General features: G+C 39.3%; 1 protein-coding gene across 1 annotated transcript in view; it reads left to right on the forward strand.

The window, feature by feature from the left end:
• ppfia2 (PTPRF interacting protein alpha 2) overlaps positions 1-19,386 on the forward strand; it is a 506,299-nt gene that overhangs the window by 189,853 nt on the left and 297,060 nt on the right. Inside the window, exons 2-3 of the mRNA XM_060840055.1 lie at positions 9,674-9,775; positions 14,007-14,171. Of these exons, the coding sequence (XP_060696038.1) occupies positions 9,674-9,775; positions 14,007-14,171 (267 nt within the window). The remainder of the gene's footprint in view (positions 1-9,673; positions 9,776-14,006; positions 14,172-19,386) is intronic.

The raw sequence follows: 19,386 nt of genomic DNA on the forward strand, positions 1-19,386 counted from the left end.
ATTAGAAACTGGGCTGTGATTGCATGCATTGAGTATCACTTCACACCATTACAGGTAGCAGATGGAAGAAATTTTAATCTTGAAAATGTGATATTTATTCATAATCAGTTTTTTGGAGGTGAAATCTTGGTGTCTTGAACTACTGAGTCACCTATTCTCCCAACAGCTTCTTCCTCAGTAATAGTATTTTCAAAATGTTGTTATAGCACATTGGTTTGTCCCTTTGCATTGTCATTGGTTATCCCATTTTTTTATTTTGCTACTGAGAATGTTTATATCTATAGAATAGTATTTGTATGAAATACTTTCACTTGGCCCAAGGAAATGTTCTAAGTGACTTTCGCAATATTTTGTGATAAATCTGACACAATGCTTACTACAAGAATAACAGGACATCATTAAAACCATGAATTGCTTAACACAGCAGATGTTAACCAATCAGGTATGGTCTATTAATAACAACATTTATTTACTATATAACCACTTTCTCATCATCTGTAATCAGAGTTGCCTCAGCGCCTGGGGCCCAGGTTCATTTCCAGCCTTGTGTTACAACACGCAGTAAACCCCTCTGCTAATTTAAACCAGCAACACAGAAAAAATTCATCCCGAGTTGTAATCTGTAAAAATTCGAGAGACAAAGAACTATCCTAGAGGTCATGATTTCAAGTAAAAATTAACAACTTTATCCTTTAAGTCCAACAGAGAATATTAAGTCCAGCAAATATTTACAATTCCTTTTTCTTAAACCTATCTTTTACCTCCCACTTTAAAATACTGGTCTGATAAAAAAATCCCAATTAAGACTTACAAAAAAAAATCATGTTTCAAAACCAGTCAGCTTTGCCAATTTACCTTTCTAAATTTTCCTCTGTAGATTCTCTCTAGGTTGGCCTTGGTATTCTGCTGCACAAATTCCCCAAAGACCTTTCAGCTAGCAGTCTACATTTGTTGGTCTTTGGCAGTTCTCCCCCTAACTGTTCAAAACGTCTGATTTTATACCCCAAAACATTGATCATTTCATTGGTTTTAATATTATCAAAATATAAATTCAAATTTGATTGGATTTTGGTATCTTTAGGCATAATTTAAACTGATTGGCCGAATTTGAATTTGTTTTTTGTTTCATCGCAAACCATCTGCTGCTATTTGTTTCGATCTAGTTACATTGTTACCTTGTTCAGGACTCTCTGTGCTTTGTCAGTCCTTGCTAGTTTTTCAACTCTCTTAAGGTATAGTACACCTCTACACCTTCATAACATCTCCACCCCTTAAGGAAAAATGAGCCATCATTCTGAAAAGATGGCTTCTTTTTTTTCTCTCTATTCCTTAACCACATATATATAACATTGAACAGATACCAATCTTCTCTATACTTTATCAGTTAAATCCGCGATAATGCCTCTGCATAACATTCTTACGTTCCACAACATGTACGATATGTAAATTGACTCTGTAACATAAAACTCCAATGAAATAGTCGCATATCCTTGTCTTTAAAGCATTCCAAAAATGTAAGAAGATTGTGATCTGCGTACACAACTGTATCTGACATATTGTTTGTGACATGCACATTAAAATGTTGTTAGGCCAGTACCAAATTCAATAGTTCTTTTCTGATGATGGAGTATTTCCTCTGGTGGATGTTGAGTTTCTTCAAAAAGTAACTAATTGGCAGTTCAATCCCATCATTGTCTTCCTGTAGCAGTACACTCCAACTCCTATGTCACTAGCATCGATGGCACCTTTAAAAGGTTTTGAAAAGCTTGGCGTAGCTAAAACTGGTGCTGTGGTTAACATTGCTTTCAAATGGTTGAATGCCTCTTGGCTTTGTTCTGTCCACCTAAACTTTGTGTTCTTCTTCAGCAAATCGGTTAACGGTGCCACTACACTGCTGAAGTTTGGAACAAACTTCTGATAGAATCCGCTTAGTCCCAAGAATCGAAGCACCTTTCTTCGAAGCTGGTCATGGAAATTCCTCAATGACCTTTGTTTTGCGTTTCATGGGATCAACCGTCCATGACCGATGTTATGTCCAAGAATGTCACTTCTGTTTTCGCAAATTCAGTTTTGTTGAAATTTATTCACAGTTTTATTTCTCATAGTCATTCAAAGAGCTCGGCCATCTTTCCAGGTCTTACTAAAGATCACTACATCATCCAAATAGACTGCACAGTTTGTTAATCCAGTCACAATTCTGTACATGAGTCTTTGGAATGGGGCAGGTACTTTCTTCATTCCAAAGGGCATCACTTTAAATTGATGTAGCACATTTGGAGTTACAAATGCAGAAATTTCTTACGCCGTCTTTGATAAAGTTACCTGCCAGTAACCATGCAGTAATTCCAACTTGGTAATGTAACTGGCTTGTCCAACTTTCTCGATACACTCCTCCAATCTCAGAATTGGATCTGAGTCTAATTTTGTTACAGCGCTGACCTTCCGATAATCCACGCAAAATCGTTGCAGAACTTGGCAACAAAGGTGCTGGTTTTATTATCTCCTGCGGCTTACCTACTATTTGGCATTTATGACACGTATGGCAAAAGTTAGCCACATTCTTGTACATTCCAGGCCAGTAAAAGTGTTTTTGTACCTTAGCTTGATCCTTTCATACCTTAGGTGACCTCCTACAAGTAGTTAATGTGCTACCCGTAACACTTTATGCGTGTAAGCTACCGGCAACACAATCTGGTGCACTTCTGCCCATTCCTTCTCTACACTAACCCACCGTGGTCTCCATTTCTGTCTTAGGATTCTATCTTTCAGATAATAATCCTCAGGAATATCCTCTGCCTCTTTTTTGGAGACACATCCACATATATAGCTTTTATCGTCTTGTCTTTCTGTTGCAAGTCCCTTAGCCTTTCAGGACTAAACACTTCTGTCTGACCCTCTGCCAGTTCAAGGTTTTCCTGCACAATTACATCAGACAGGGTGTCTGCTAACTGAACCTCAACTCTTCATCTTTCTCGTCACTTTTTTCTTCATTCTATGATTCATGATAGTGGGATCTGCTTACAACACAGCCTGGGAAACTATCAGGATATTTCTGTTTTAACTCCTCAGTTTCTTGGTCTTCCTCGGGCTTCTCCAAACAAGAGATGTCACTCCCACTTTGGACCCGGCTAAATCATTTCCAAGAACTGACACTCTGTCGATCATTCCCACTATAACTTCCCCAGTTTTGAGTAGGCACTCCAATCTGATCCTCTATAGGGAAACACTAATTTTCTGTCCATCTATCCCACAAATTACCACATGCTCAGGTAACAGATCAGAAAGAGTGCAAATTTGCTTATCTCCTACTATTAGCAACTGGTTAGATGCTGTATCCCTCAAAATTATAACTTTGTGTCCTTCTCCCCCTGTTCTTTCTGAGTAAGCTTTACCCAAAGAGGTGAATTCTTTATTGAGATCAGGTACTAACTCCAAACCCAACCCCTGCATAGGCTGTACACTCTCCTGCAGCTCCTCTGCTTTTTTGGGGGTTTCCTTTGCTACTTTCACTCATGCCACAGGCTGAGCTTCTTTTACCACACCTTTTCCCAAAGTGCCTTTCTTTAACAACCTGCATTGTGGCTTTACGTGTCCCACCTTCTAGCAGTGAATACACCTTTTCCCTGTGCCCTTCTGAAATCACAGGCACTGTAATTTTCTATATCTCACTCCATTACAGTGAAAATACCTGAGGTCTTTCACCTCCTTTCCACCCTTTTTGGCTTGTTTAACCTGTAGTAAATTCTTACCAGTGTTCTCTACTCTTTCTTTCATAGTGTAGGATTTTTCCTGCTCCCAACTTCTGTCCCTCACAGGATGAAATTCTGGCCAGAAGCTTGTCTTATGCACTACATGTATTCATCTGCTAATTTTGCTGCTGTTCTCACTTCCTGAACTGTCTGTTCCTCCACATGAATTCTTACCATCTCTGGAAGTGAGTTTTAAAACTCCTTCAGCAGAATGCTCTCTCTTAGAACCTCATAGGTCCTATCTATCTTTAAAGTCCACACTCATCTATCAAAATGACTGTTTAATTCTTTCGAACTCAACATAAGTCCAACCTGGTTCCTTCCTTATGTTTCTAAACGGCTGTTATCATTAAGGATCCTCTTGGGAGTGGTGACCATAATATGATAGAATTCAAAATTCAGTTTGGGGGTGAGAAAGTCGAGTCCCACAGTGGTGTTCTGGAATTAAACAAAGAAAATTATATTGGCAAGAGGCCAAATCTGGCTCGACTAGGTTGGGCTAGAAGGCCAAAATACAAGATAACACATGAGCAATGGCTGTTGTTTAAGGAGGTACTCAATTCCTCACAACTAAAATATATCCCAGTGAGGAAGAAAGATGGTAAAGGGGGTAAAAAAAAATCCGTTGCTGAACAAGGATGTCGAGGACAATATAAAGTTAAAAGCAAGGTTTACCGTATTGCAAAAGCCAATGGCAGACTGGAAGATTGGGAAAATTTAAAACATAAACAAGGGGTACTAAAAAATTAATTAAAAAGAGCTAAGGTATATTAAGAAAGAAAACTAGCACAAAACATCGAAAAGGATAACAAAAGCTTCTATAGACATATAAAAGGGAAGAGAGTTACAAAGGTGAATGTTAGCCTCTTGGAAGATGAAACCAGAGAGTTAATAGCGGGGAACATTGAAATGGCAGAGATACTAAATCAATACTTTGCCTCAGTTTTCACAGTAAAGTACCACGCCTATTATCACAGGCAAGTCAGAGGCAATAGAAAGGGTAGAACTTAGAACAATCAACATCAATAGGGAAAAGGTACTCAGCAAATGATTAGGATTGAGAGCAGAGAAGTTCCCCAGCCTGATGGCCTACATCCAAGGGTATGAAAGGAAATGGCAGCAGAGATGGTAGCTGGTTACAATATTCCAAAATTCCCTGGACACAGGAAAGGTTCCAGTGGATTGCCAAAATGCTAATGCAATGCCCTCATTCAAAAAGGGAGAGAAACAATATGTGGAAAATTACAGACCAGTTAAATTAACACCTGTTGTTGGGAAAGTGTTAGAATCAATTATCAAGGAAGCAATATCAAGACATATGGAAAGTTAAAACGCTATCCAACAGATTTGGCATGGTTTTATGAAGGGCAAATCATGTTTGACTAACTTGCTGGAGTTCTTTGAAGATGTAACAAGCAAAGTGGATAATGGGAATCCTGTAATTGTAATGTATCTGGATTTCTGGAAGGCATTTGATAAGGTGCCACACAAAGGTTAATTTACAATGTTGGATCATATGGGATTAAGGGTAATTTATTAGTTTGAACAGGTGACTGGCTGATGGACAGAAGATAGAGAGTTGGGATAAATGAGCTTTTTTCTGGATGGCAAGAAATAACTAATGGGGTGCCACAGAGTTCGGTCCTTGGACCACAGCTATTTACAATCTACACTAACGACTTGGATACAAGGATAGAAGGCTCTATAGTCAAATCTACGGATGACACAAAAATAGGCAGGATGGTAAATTGCAATGAGGAAATAAGAACCTTACAACTGAATACAGATAGGTTGGGGAGTAGGCCAAAATGTGGGAGATGGAGTTTAATGTGGATAAGTGTGAGGTCATGCATTTTGGTTGAAATTATGGGAAGGTGACCAATAATCTAAATGGGAAGAGATTTTGGTGTGTTCCTGTGCAGAGGGATTTGGGTGTCCTCCTTCATGAGTCACAGAAAACTGGCATGCAGGTACAGCAGATAATAAAGAAAGCAAATGGAATGTTGGCTTTTAAACCTAAAGTAATAGAATATAAAGATAATGAAATATTGTTGCAACTATGCAAGGAATTGGTGAGACCGTGCCTGGTATTGTGCACAGTTTTGGTCTCCTTACTTGAGGAAAGATGTAGTGGCATTGGATGCAGTTCAGAGGACATTCACTAGATTGATCCCAGAGATGAGTGGTTTGTCGTATGAAGAAAGATTGAATGGTTTAGGCATATACTCTCTGGAGTTTAGAAGAATGAGGGGAGATCAAATTGAGGTATTCAAGATGATAAAAGGTATGGATAAAGTGGATGTGGAGTGGATGCTTCCTCTTGTGGGGCATTCTAGGATTAGATGTCATAATCTTAGGCTAAGGAGTAACAAATTTAAAACATGGTTGAGAAATTACTTCTCCCAAAGGGTTGTGAATCTGTGGAATTCACTAGTCCAACATGCGGTAAATGTTGAGATAGTGAGTAAATTTAAGGAGGAGTTAGACAGTTTTTTAAATTGATGATGGGTTGAAAGGATATAGGGAGAAAGCAGGAAAATGGGGGTGAGGAGCATAACAGCTATGATCGAATGGCAGAGAATAGCGTGGGCGGCACAGTGGCACAGTGGTTAGCACTGCTGCCTCACGGCGCCTGAGACCCGGGTTCTATTCCTGACTCAGGCGACTGACTGTGTGGAGTTTGCACGTTGTCTGCGTGGGTTTCCTCCGGGTGCTCCAGTTTCCTCCCACAATCCAAAGATGTGCGGGTCAGGTGAATTGGCCATACTAAATTGCCTGTAGTGTTAGGTAAGGGGTAAATGTAGGGGTATGGGTGGGTTGCGCTTTGGCGGGTCGGTGTGGACTTGTTGGGCCGAAGGGCCTGTTTCCACACCGTAATAATCTAATCTAATGACCTAATTCTGCCCTATATCTTATGAACTAATTTCTTTCTTGTCTGAGTCCCTAATTTCCTTTTTAATGCATTCCTCAACATTACTATTATGATTTGAGGATTTATATCCAAACCCCATCAGAAATATTGGCTGAGTAGTGGTCCTAAGATCTCCTCACATTTCACCAGAGGTAATATCCATCCTCACTATTGTCTTAAAGCTCCTGAACCAGCAATGCTACCCCACCTTATTTTCCTTTCTTTCTGGCTCTCCAAAGAACTGAATGCCCTTCAATATTCAGTTCCCATTCCTGTAACCCTGCAGCCATATCTCCATACTCACAACTATATCTTACCTGATATATCTAATTGTATGACTGAATTTAACAAAATTAACTACTTGCAGTGTTATAAAAGCTGAAATTTGCAAGCTTGTAGTTAGCTACAGTGAAAGTCTAGTAGTATCAGGATTGGTTCTTTCAGCTTGAAGTCATTAGTTTCGGAGATAATTGCAAATTTGTGTGATGATCTTCAAATAGCTTGGAATCAATTAAGCTAAAACACAACTTCCTGCCTATCAGATTTCCTTTCAGCATGAGAGCTGCAGTAGCTTGGACCTCTGAGGAAGGGAGGAAACATGATCCATCCTAGCAGCCTCATGAATAGGGGCAAGAACAGCAAATGAAACAGTAACATTTGAAGTAACAGTCTGCTTTCTCCATATCCACATGCAGTTACAAAGGACTGGGCTACAGCATAGGATCTAATGGTGAGCTTGGTCAATATTTCAAACCTCAGAAGGCTCAAGCTTTTGTGACAGTAATGACATATGTACGCAGCCTGGTAGCAGACCTCTACTCAAGCAGATCAGGTGTAATGCATTAAATGTGGTTGGATTTCTTTGCTTTCAGCTCCTTCCAGACATTTGTGAGAGACTCTGCAAGACTTTTACACTAATATGCTCCCCACAATTGAATCACTGAGGACACGGATGCCATGTTTCTAAGGTCACCAGTTATTTCCACTCTTTCATAGATGTGGTGACACAAGCCCAGAATATTGTCAGCTTTACAGAAGTGGGAGGGTTTCCACTATCTAAGGGATGATTAATTGTAACTATGTTTAGGCAACCTGAACAGGCATGCTACAGTTCTTATCTGGAACAGGTGGGACTTGAAGCTGGATCTTCTGCCCCAGCCATTACGACTGTTCCACACACACCATTAGAACAGCAGCCAGTTGTGGGGCACGAACCCAGGAACTTAAGATTGAAAGCATCATGCTCTACTGACAGAGCCAATCAGGCTGAAACTTACTGCATCTCATATTCTCAATTGCTCTTCCATCCAAGTGCAAACTGAGTCTGCTTAGCTTCCAAGACCAATTGTTTTCAGACTAGTATGGGCATAACCAAAGGTTTGCATTTATAGTTATTTTTAACCAACTTGTAGAAAGGCACATCTCTGGAGGAGGTGGAACTTGAACCTGGGCCTTCCAGCTTAGTGATAGAGATAATACACTTAACAGCATTCAGAAGAGCGCTTAATTGATTAATTGTACGTATGTGTCATCAGATTTGATCTTCACTAAACTAAAGGGATTCGCTCCCTTAATGTGCAGCTAGTCTGTGATTGCCGCAAGGTCATTTGCTTAGTTGTTCCCAGCCTCACCGTCCTCCAAGTTGAGGTCTGGGCTCCAAAACAGCAATGACAACTATGAACCACAGATTCGTTTGACAGTTTTGATATAGGCTGAAAAAAACACATTTTGCCTGAGGTTTGATTTAATCCAGTGTGTTCTGAGGCCCAACTGCTGATACCAAACAGAACCTGCAAAATGGTAAATGCCTCAGTTTTTGGGCCTGTATCCTCACCATTTGAACCCCTGCTCTGCTTTCCAACTCTTTTCCCCCAGGCCAATTTTAACCCTGGGTTTGTACTTTTGTACAAAGCTTTAAAATGGTTTCACAACAGAAAATAAATTGGAAAGTAACACATGATGCATATCGACATAATAAATTATGGCAAGTAGAAGTGGGCCTAGTATCCTGCATGTGGCCTAACTAGAGCTTTACAAAGGTTCAGCATAACTTGCTTGTTTTTTCACTAAATACTGCTGTTATGAATTTCAAGGTCACATCCACTATGCTAATCATACTCTCCGTAAACTCTACAATCTTTAAATGTTTGTACATATGCACTCTAGGTCCGTCCCTACACACTCTAGAACTGTGCCATTGCATCTATATTGCCTCTTCCTATTCCTTCGTGCAAAATACATCGCATTACACTTTTCCATATTAAATTTAATTTAAATGTCCTCTAATTCTGAAAGTTCATCTGTCTTTTGGAATTTTACTTTGGAATGGTGGTCCTAGCATTTGTGTCACCATTTTCCAGCCTGAAAAATAACAATTTACCAAGTCTCATTGTCTTCTCACCTCAACACGTTTTTTTAAATCCAAGGTGATGCTGCCTTTTATGTGGTATTTTGTTAAATATTTTCCTAGAATCAACATAGACAACATCTATTGTGCTCCCATCAACAGCCTCCTATTACTTCATTATATTCATATTTTATTTGATGTCAAGTTCAGTTTGCCTTTTAGAAATCAGTACAAATTAGTCAGGTGATAAAATTGTGACAGGGTAACATAAATGCTGAAAGGCTGTTTACCTGGTGGAGGAGTCTAGAAGTTGGGACAAATTCTCCGGATAAGAGCATGATCATTTCAGACTGAAATGTCTTCACTAAAAGGGCTGTGAGACTTTGAAATTCTCTTCCCCAGAAAGTTGTATGTTCAAGGATGATGTCAGAAGATTTTTGTACTATGTTTAGATTTGGGAATTGGATTAAAGATCAACTATGATCCTATTATAGCTCAAGATGTGGTATAGTGTGTCCCTGCTCCTGGTTCTCATTGTCTTGCTGTTCATGTGGAAGCATCATATAATTGAAGTCATATCTCCTGTAATTCATTCTTACATTCAACCTCTGAGTAAATTTTCATTGAACTAAGCTATGTGTTATATTTTAATGTATTTCTTAACAGGAATTTGCTGCACTGACAAAAGAATTAAACACTTGTAGAGAACAACTGCTGGAAAAAGAAGAGGAAATTTCTGAACTTAAAGCTGAGAGGAACAATACACGAGTAAGTTGTCAAAATGTGTGGCCGAGAAATTGCTGTTGCTGCATATTTAGGGGAATCAGATAATCAACAGTTTCAGGAAAATTTATTCACAGATTTTTAATTGATGGCAAAAATTTCCTCTAGTATGCCAGTGTATCGACCAATAAAAAGGGAGTTCATTAAATTCACTGTGAACTTTAGTTAAGATCCAAGGAAAACCCACTTTGTTGTACTATAAAATGTTGCAAGATCTGGCTGATAGTGAGAGAGAAAGAGCAGTGTTTTTCTGAGCAAATGTTCAAGAACAGGAGATATGAAATTTCAGACCTTGAGGGTCACCTCTTCAGCTCTCTCTTGCTTAGACTGAGGCATCAAACATGATAACATAGTTGAAAGCAGCAACACAATTAAGTTTTGGATATGACTGAATCATGTGCATGGTCATTTCAATGTGTAACTCACCAGGTTCCAGTTACATCCATTATAAATTTGAAAGTGAACCTCACTTAAATTTGGCTGGTAAGCAGGATGTACCAAAACGCTATAATTTTGTTTTCCATAGCTATTGTTGGACATAAGTTCCTACCTCTATAAAAGTGCCTTGACTGTCTACTCTACATAAATGCTTGTAGATTGAGCTTTCAAAAAATAAAAAAGAACTTAATAAGCTACAAAGGATGATCTAAATAAACAGAAGGATCAGTCAACTGAAAATATTTTACAGCCATTCCTATTACAATCTCTTCCAAACACTTCTGATGGTTCTCTGTGACTTTGGTTTCATTATGGAGCCTGGTTAAGAATTACACCGTTTATGCACAGCCCATAGGTCCTGATAGTATTAGATAACATTGTCCTACATATGTTGTAGACCTGTGAACCTTATGATGTCCATTTGGAATAGTCCTTTTTTCATTAAGTGTCCATTATTACCTTAGTACTAACACATTAATATGCATATATTTTATTACTAACATTGCTGTTTCTATCACTTACTTGCCACATAAACCAACATCTGGTCCTAAGAGTCAGCTTGGATGTTCCATGCACCTTTAATGAATTATCCAAACATGGCAGCTGCTTTCCCAATACATATATCAAGTTCTGCATAACAAGACAGACTATTTATCACCATGCATCCTTGGTAGGAAAATTTAAAACCACTTCCTACACCATGTTTTTTTTGGAGTGATCAAGGGCAGAGATATGATGCCTTAGCCCATAACACTGTTTCCTTTTTACTTATGGTAAGAAGGATAGTTGCAAACATGGAAAAGAAAATCTCTAAGTTTTTGTTCTTGAATTTCCACATCAATCATTAATCTATCATCATAAGCATAGAGGACCAAAATGAGTCTTCTTTTGTCCTCAGTCTGGACAGATGTAGTGCTTAACAGCTGACCTAACATTTAGGTATACTGCTTCCATGTCTGCAGGAATAACTAAGGTCAGGAACATGAAAAAGAAAATACACAGTGGGGAGTAGAACAGTAGAAATTGCCAGAAGTGGTACCATAAAACTATATAATACCATGAATGTTCTCATTAAAATTTTGAATAAGATTCAGCAGCAGCGATAGATAGCACAGCCAATTTTATCCAAAATCTTGGACAGTTTTTGCCTGCTGATGGCATTTAACGTTTCAGTAAGATCTGGGAAATCAAGGGATAGAGGTCTCTGCTCTTTCCTACACTTCTCTTGTGGCTGGTATATGGAGACAACAATGTCCACAATTTCAAGCCGCGGTGCTTTTGCTGGCTTAGGTATGTCCACTGGATGGAAGATGGATGCATTGCTAAGAATCATCTGTAGAGTGAGATAACTGGATCCAGAAGATCAGTAGGACACTGACATTTCACTTCAATAATGCATGCAATAATGATACTAAGCCTCTGAACATCAATGTTCATATCTAGGGAGACTCTAGCCAATGATACACCTAAATGCTGGCATTGTCCATGATTTGCTGTGTGCTACCATTACAATACAATGACCTGACAACAGGTGCCAATTATCAAAAGCCATGAGCCAGATGTCACCTAATAGCCACCACTTGTGACAGAGCACCCTTTCTTGGATTGGTATCTCTAGCTATCAGCAAATGAGCACCATATGTATCTATGCCAACTCCAGTGGATTTGCAATATACCTCTTGTCTTATTCAAATGGAAGCATACCGCGATGACATTGATTTGTCACTAGTGTTAGGTTTTATGCTGAAAGCCATTTATATATTTTAAAAATCTAAATGTGTTTCGATTATCTTTGCCATCTGCAATATACATATTAATAGCAAAAATGTATGTAGTTATTGATTAATAGATTGATTTAGACTGATGCTGAACATTTCTAGAGAATACTGATGGAACCCAAGAGGGATCTGCAACACCTTCCCCCCACCCTCCCATCCTGGTATCTACATTTTTCCCATTGTCTACTAACTCTTTCATAGAAATAACTCTAAGAGATTTGTAAGTTAAAATCTACAACTTATTATACCACTTTGATTTAGTTCTTATATGAACTTATGAAGAATGGCAGTCAGGAGAGTCCATGTTCGTTCAATTTGCCCCACAAAACTGGAATGCTTTGCGTAGAAGTTAGACTCCATATTCTATGGCAATGTCGTGGGAGAAAGTTAGCTTAGATTCCCTACGTGTGGAAACAGGCCCTTTGGCCCAATAAGTCCATACCAACCCTCCAAAGAGTAATCCACCCAGACCCATTTCCCTCTGACAAATGCACCTAACACTGTAGGCAATTTAGCATGGCCAATTCACCTGACCTGCACATGTTTGGACTGTGGGAGGAAACCGGATCACCTAGATGAAATCCACGCAGACATGGGGAGAATGTGCAAACTCCACACAGAACAGTCGCCCAAAGCTGGAATCGAACCTGGGTCCCTGGCGCTGTGAGACAGCAGTGCTAACCACTGAGCCACTGTGGCGCTCCTGAATGAAAAAACAACTTGGGGGAAAGGAATCAAGGAAATTCTTCTTTGAAGCAGGCTCAGTAGTCCAAATAGGCTACTGTTGCTCCCTTGTTTTAATCTTATCACCTTCGGCTAATTGAACCTAGTTCTGAGAATCACTCTGCCCTGATGATGTCATACTACAATCCCATGTTTGTCCTGAAACCTCGCTGTTCTCTCTTTCAGGATATTGTACTGACCACAAGGTGTCAAGTCGGAGGTCTGTAGCTTCCAAGATTATCCTTTCATATATTTTCTAAATTTGCACAATTCATACTTCTTGCCAGGCTCTTGGAACAACTTGCATTAATTGATTCATCTGAAAAAATATGTCTGAAATGTGATCTAAGCTGCTGCATAGCAGTGTTTCTTGTACATTTTATTTTGCATTTAATTTATTAAAAATTATGCATATTTCTTATACTTCTGCAGAGGCATATACCTTTATGATGCCTACGCTTTTTCAGTGTGCCATTTGCATGTAAGCTATGTGCACTTTCCATGACCCAGTCTTTTTGGATGATTATGCCTTCTTCATTACCCATTCATTTATAATCTCTCTGATATATAACTTTGGCTGTGGAAATCCTCAGGTGAATGCTTGCGTACTAGGACTTCAATATGGCAGTCAAGAATTGTGCACACATTTTCAGTTGGTGATAGAACTTGTCATACTTACGAAGAAACCATAAGATCAGACCTGAAAAAAATCATCATCAATCTGGACTCCATATTCCCCTGGTCTTCCCACTTCAGCTCCCTATCCAGACCCATTATTACTCTTGTAAGGAAAGGAAGTATTGACATGACAGAGCCTTCCTCAATTTCTTTAAGACTCTGACAATGTCCAACTGATGTCACGATATAGAACCAGCATTATTTACTTTGATTATGTGAAGGAATTTGATTAAGCTCTATATTTGATGGAATTAATGATATTTTACCCGGATTGAGAACTAGTTTGGTAGTAGGTAGGCAAAGATGAAGATCAGTGAAAAAGCTTAGTCTGGAGGGCAATATTTCACTTAAGTCTGTTTTCGTCCTTCGCTAATCAGATTATTGAAAAGCGAATCGGAATAGAGAAATGTTATTAATTTTTATGAGAATACGAAATTAGGTGAATATGTGAGAGATAAATTATATTCAACATGTAGTTAAGGTGAACAAGTCAAAGAACAATTATATCCTGATTTAGGTGTATTTATAATGATAATCAAAATCAATTATGGTTATTAAATTTTAAAAAGTATGTATAATTTTTATGTCATTTCTTTCAGCTGTTATTGGAACATTTGGAATGCCTTGTGTCAAGACATGAACGATCACTGAGAATGACAGTGGTGAAACGGCAAGCTCAGTCCCCTTCAGGGGTTTCCAGCGAAGTTGAGGTTTTGAAGGCATTAAAGTCACTTTTTGAGCATCATAAGGCTTTAGATGAGAAGGTAAGGGAATAAGTTAAAAGAAGCAATGATTTCATGAGCAATATTTCCCAGTAGGGATGCAGTGGAAATGTATTTGAAGGATTATGAAATAAATATTTTGTATTTATTTATTAGTTTAAATTACAAATTTATTAGGTACAATGTATTTAATTCCACTGATACCTGTTGTTTGTAAAATGTGTATTTGATTTCTGATTATTTGCTGAAGTCCAGATTGTTAAAATCAAATGAAATCAAGAAGTACAAATGTTTCACTGTAAAAATTGAAGGATATTTTGTCCTATTAAATTGTCATTTATTTGAGTACAGTTAGCAATTGTACCTGTATCAAAACCAGAAGTCCAAGATAGCAAACACGTTCTGGATTTATAAAATTGCTCTGCATGCTATATCTACCTGAAATACTTGGTTTGTGTTCTAGCTGTAGTTGTAATGTGTACAAATATATGCTATGTACAGTATTTTCCTCCCTTCAAATTGTTGTACATAAGCTACTGTTGCCAATTTGATACCTTATTTTATCATTCTTATTTTATCACTCTTATTATGATTTGTCTATAGCAAAATAGCTAAAATATCCTGAGGATGTTCCCAGCACTTGGCACATGATGTGTTAGGTATATGTCCAGGTCTGGAGGTAGTTGAACTATCACCGGCAGTTCATAAAGACATTTTGTTTGTTGCTTGAATCTATACCAATGAAAGTAATTAGGAGGTGCGAGGTGCAGTGAAGTTCACTGATGAGTCATTGTGCAACTGCAGCAGTAAATTCTGCAATATGAATAACACCTTTGGAGGAGCAGTGCACCCAGTTACAAAGAGATTTTCTTGAAGAGTTAATTTCATAAATTATAGAGCTTAATGAGCTCTGCACAGAATGCATTGAATGATGTTAGCTATCGCATTGATATATTTATTTGGAAAGTCTTATGAAAAGCATCTTGGAAAGGCATTTCAAGAAATCATAGAATGATTATTTTGCATTTCCATATCCCTTTCAAACTTACGAATTTGTTAAACAGAAAGTATTTAATTTCTATTATCTATTATTTGTAAAATGCATATTTATTGTTTAATATACAATATTTACTAAGTTGAGTATAATCCCAGATTGTTAAAAACAAAATGGACTGAAGAAGTAAAATCTTTCATTGTTAGAATGGAATATTGCTGTGTTATGTTGAATTGCTGTTTAATTGATTACTGTTTAATCTTCATTTCTCATGAAGGTGTCAAGCCTCCATGCTCTATAATATAAGGCTCCTGCAAGTGATTCAAATGCCTATACCTTGTTATGTGCCTTGTAGTGTTTGCAATATCATAGAACAAGCTCGAATTAACTTTTGTGCATCTGAATGTGCCTTAAAAGGAGAGAGAAAAAGTAACTCATATCTTAGGAGGAGCAAATTACTGCAGATGCAGAATCTGTACTGAAAACAACAAATGCTGGAGATCACTGCTGGGCAGACAGCGTCTGTGGAGAGAGAGCAAGTTATTGTTTTGAGTCTAGATAACTCTTAATCAGAGCTAAAATGAAGTGTGGAGGGGCTAGCATTTATGCTTTAGTTGGTGGGGGAGGATTATGGCAGTGATAGGGTGTAGAATGCTGATGGGCAAAGTGCAGCATGGTAGCTCAGTGTTTAACACTGCTGCCTTACAGTGCCAGGGACCCAGGTTCAGTTCCAGCCTCAGGTGACTGTCTGTGTGGAGATTGCATGTTCTCCCTGTGTCTGTGTGGATTTCTGCCAGGTGCTTCAGTTTCCTCCCACAGTCCAGAGATGTCCAAATTAGGTGGATTGTACATTTTAAATTACCCGTAGTGTTCAGGGATGTGTAAGTAAGGTGCATTAACCATGAGAAATGCAGGGTTACAGTGATAGGTTATGGTGTGGGTCTGGGTGGGATGCTCTTCGGAGGATTGGTGTTGAGCCGAATGGCCTGTTTCCACACTGTGGGGATTCTATAAAAAAGTTGATAGTTCAGATTAAGTGATTCGAGTGTGAGAACAGCAGAACAATGGCATATCTAACTGCGAGACCTAAAAGAGAAGACAGTCTCACTGGGGTAGGGAGAGGGGAGAAAGGACATGGTGACAAAGAATGTAACAATTAAAGATGAAAGAAAGGAAAAAAATGGAAGTTGCTTCACAATTTGAAGGAGTTGAACTCAGTATTAAGCCCAGAAGGCTGTAAAGTGCCAAGACTGAGGATGAGGATGTTGTTCTTCCAGTTTGCACTGTGATTCAGTGGAGGACTACAGCATGCTGAGGACAGACAAGTGGGCATGTGGGAAGGATGTCATATTAAAATTTCTCAGCTATTGTTGGTGGGTAGTGCTCAAAGTGTTAAGATCATAGGTACACAAATAGAACTCTCTTAAGTCTTTTTTCTGTTCATTGAGATCGTAGTTGTCCTGTATCCCAACTCCAACCTTATGACATGGTCTATATCTTCTCATTCCTTTAATCAGCAAAAATCTGTCAACCACAGATTCAAAATTATTAAACCTAAAGAGAAGCACTTGCACTTAGCGGTTTACTCCTTCGCTATGCACCTTCAAATCTCTTATGAACTTATTCCCTGACCTCACCTCATATATTCATTATAGGCAAAATCTTATCGGGGCCAAAGTGATATGGCCTTTAGCAAGATTTATGGCAGAATCGCATGAGAAATCCACAATGCCAATCTCAAAGTCGGAAACAACTCACTCCTTCTTTTATAAATTTTTCAAGTGATGGGATGAATTTCTCGCTAGGTAGCAGTGCGTTGCCAATTAAGGAGTATTATAGCTTGTTAAATGCCATAGTGATGCCACAACTCACCTCATAAATACTGAGCTTCTTATCTTACCAAATGTGCCAACCAAGCGAGACATTGTGAATCCTTGACACGGAAGTCAGAACAAGTACCTAACAACTTCAGCTCACCGCTGACGACAAACAACGTTCATGTTGTTCACCATCATAAACATGTCAAGATATGATCTATGGCCACTGGCCGCATGCACCCATTGTCCATGATCCCTCATGAACATTAGGACACCTATCCAATCCACTTGCAGGCTGCTTAGAAAGCACATAATTACTTTACTTTGTATGCATGAACTGTCACACAGCTCACAGATTAGACTAGGCCATGTTTAAGAACTTCTCGCTTACTCTCTTAGCACTCAGCTATTTGCATGATTTTCTTGTCATGCATTACTGGGGCAATTAGCATACTTACACAACGAGGCAGCTTATTGTACTCCATGCTACTTTCTCCCCACCCCCACCCTCCTCCAGCTTATCTCTCCACCCTTCAGGCTCTCTGCCTTTATTCCTGATGAAGGGCTATTGCCCGAAATGTCGATTTTGCTGCTCCTCAGATGCTGTCTGAACTGCTGTGCTCTTCCAGCACCACTAATCCAAAATCAAGCTTCCCTTGTTAGTCAGAAATCTTCAGTCAACAGGGTTTACATCTTGCTGTAGACCACCATGCTCTGTAAATCTCATATCTGCACAGTGTGCAGCAAGCAGCAGCCATGTACTAAATATTTAGGGGAATAGCCCTCTCTGAAGACCATGATGCAGCTGTCAGTCAGTGTTTGCTGCCATCATAAGTTAAGGGCAAATTCTGATACTAGTTGGCCATGGTCAGACATCTGATTAGGATGAAAGTGAGGACTGCAAATGCTGGTGATTAGAGTCGAGTGTGTGGTGCTGGAAAAGCACAGCAGGTCAGGCAGCATCTGAGGAGCAGGAAAATCAATGTTTTGGGCAAAAGGTTTTTCCCTGAAACATCGATTTTCCTGCTCCTCGGATGCTGCCTGACCTGTTGTGCTTTTCCAGCACCACACTCTCGAATTTGATCTTAGTCAGGGAGTTTATGCCACTGCAGGCCAAAGAATGGGTCATGGTCCATAGGTTGGTAGGGTAGGGTTAATGCAGTCAGGGAGAAATACAACCATCAGACAGAGGCCTGGTACTTCTCCACTAGGGCTGTCTGATTAGGTCAATCAAGGGGGTGAGCCATAGTAAGTCGATCGGGTCCATCCATAGAAACTATGAAGAAAGGAGATGGCAATGGGATAAGTGGGGCCACTACACTGGGGAAAGAGACTCTGGATTTTATTTTTTTCAGTATTGGAGGCTACAAAGGGTTGGGAAAGGGAAGATGATAATTGTGAAGGAGGATATTGGCATTTGTAGGCTTGGAAAGAGTAAAGCATGGATGGGAACGAGGGTCATGCGGAAGGGATAATTTGTTCACAGTCAAGAGCATTCTGGGTGCAAAAGGCAGAGAGAAGGGTCCATGACCACATGTGACATAGTCACCTAAAATGGCATGGACGTGGGGATGAGGTGAACAAATGAAGGCTTGCATTGGGTGCAGCTCTGGGGAGATGTAAAGATTTATGAGATTCATGAAATGGGCTCCCAGGTTGGGATCTGGATATTCAGAGTCTCACCAACATGTAGAGGCAGAAGCTGTATGCCCCTGGCTGAAGAGTGTTTGAAGAACATTTATTGTCCTAGAATTTCAATGTATACAGTGGAAAGGAAAATGGCTGCTTCCAAAGTGGGCATGGTAAGTGTCCGGACCTGAGAGAGAAGGGGCTGCAGGACCCACAATATGAACCTCTTTAAGGGAAACAACATTACACCTATATCCATGCACTTTTTAGGGCATAGCTCTTCACAACCTCAAATCCTTACCATTCTAACGTATTAGCGCACCACATGTTGCACATCTCCGTGTCCCAGACATAATTGGTAGCCTCATTCACAACAGCACTTTTGGATGCAAGAGGCTAAGGAAATAAAAGGCCTGTTTTAGGTCAAGAGACAGTGCTGTCAGTAGAACCCATTACCCTGTATATGTCTGATTCATCTTGCTTCCATGTGCTGCTCTCGACACATATTGATCGGGTACATCCTGTGTCGAAATAAAACAGAGTAACATGATAACATTCAGGGCTATATAGAGGCTAAAACAAATAGATGTAGTGCCAGAACAATCAAATTTATACAACATTAAGACTTCATACATTGTACAATTTCAGGCATGCCACCAAAGTGTCTTCATTATTTTTTTCTTCCCTTCCTACTACATCTCATGTAGTCCTTGGTTCCACAACTGGGGTGGAGGAAGCCTGCTTGATAGTAGTGTCCATTAGCCTTAGCCATATGATCAGGTAGCCATGGGGCCATTTGTGCCTGGACAGCTGGACA

The sequence above is a fragment of the Hemiscyllium ocellatum genome, chromosome 19, assembly GCF_020745735.1.
Source record: "Hemiscyllium ocellatum isolate sHemOce1 chromosome 19, sHemOce1.pat.X.cur, whole genome shotgun sequence".
NCBI lineage: Eukaryota > Metazoa > Chordata > Chondrichthyes > Orectolobiformes > Hemiscylliidae > Hemiscyllium > Hemiscyllium ocellatum.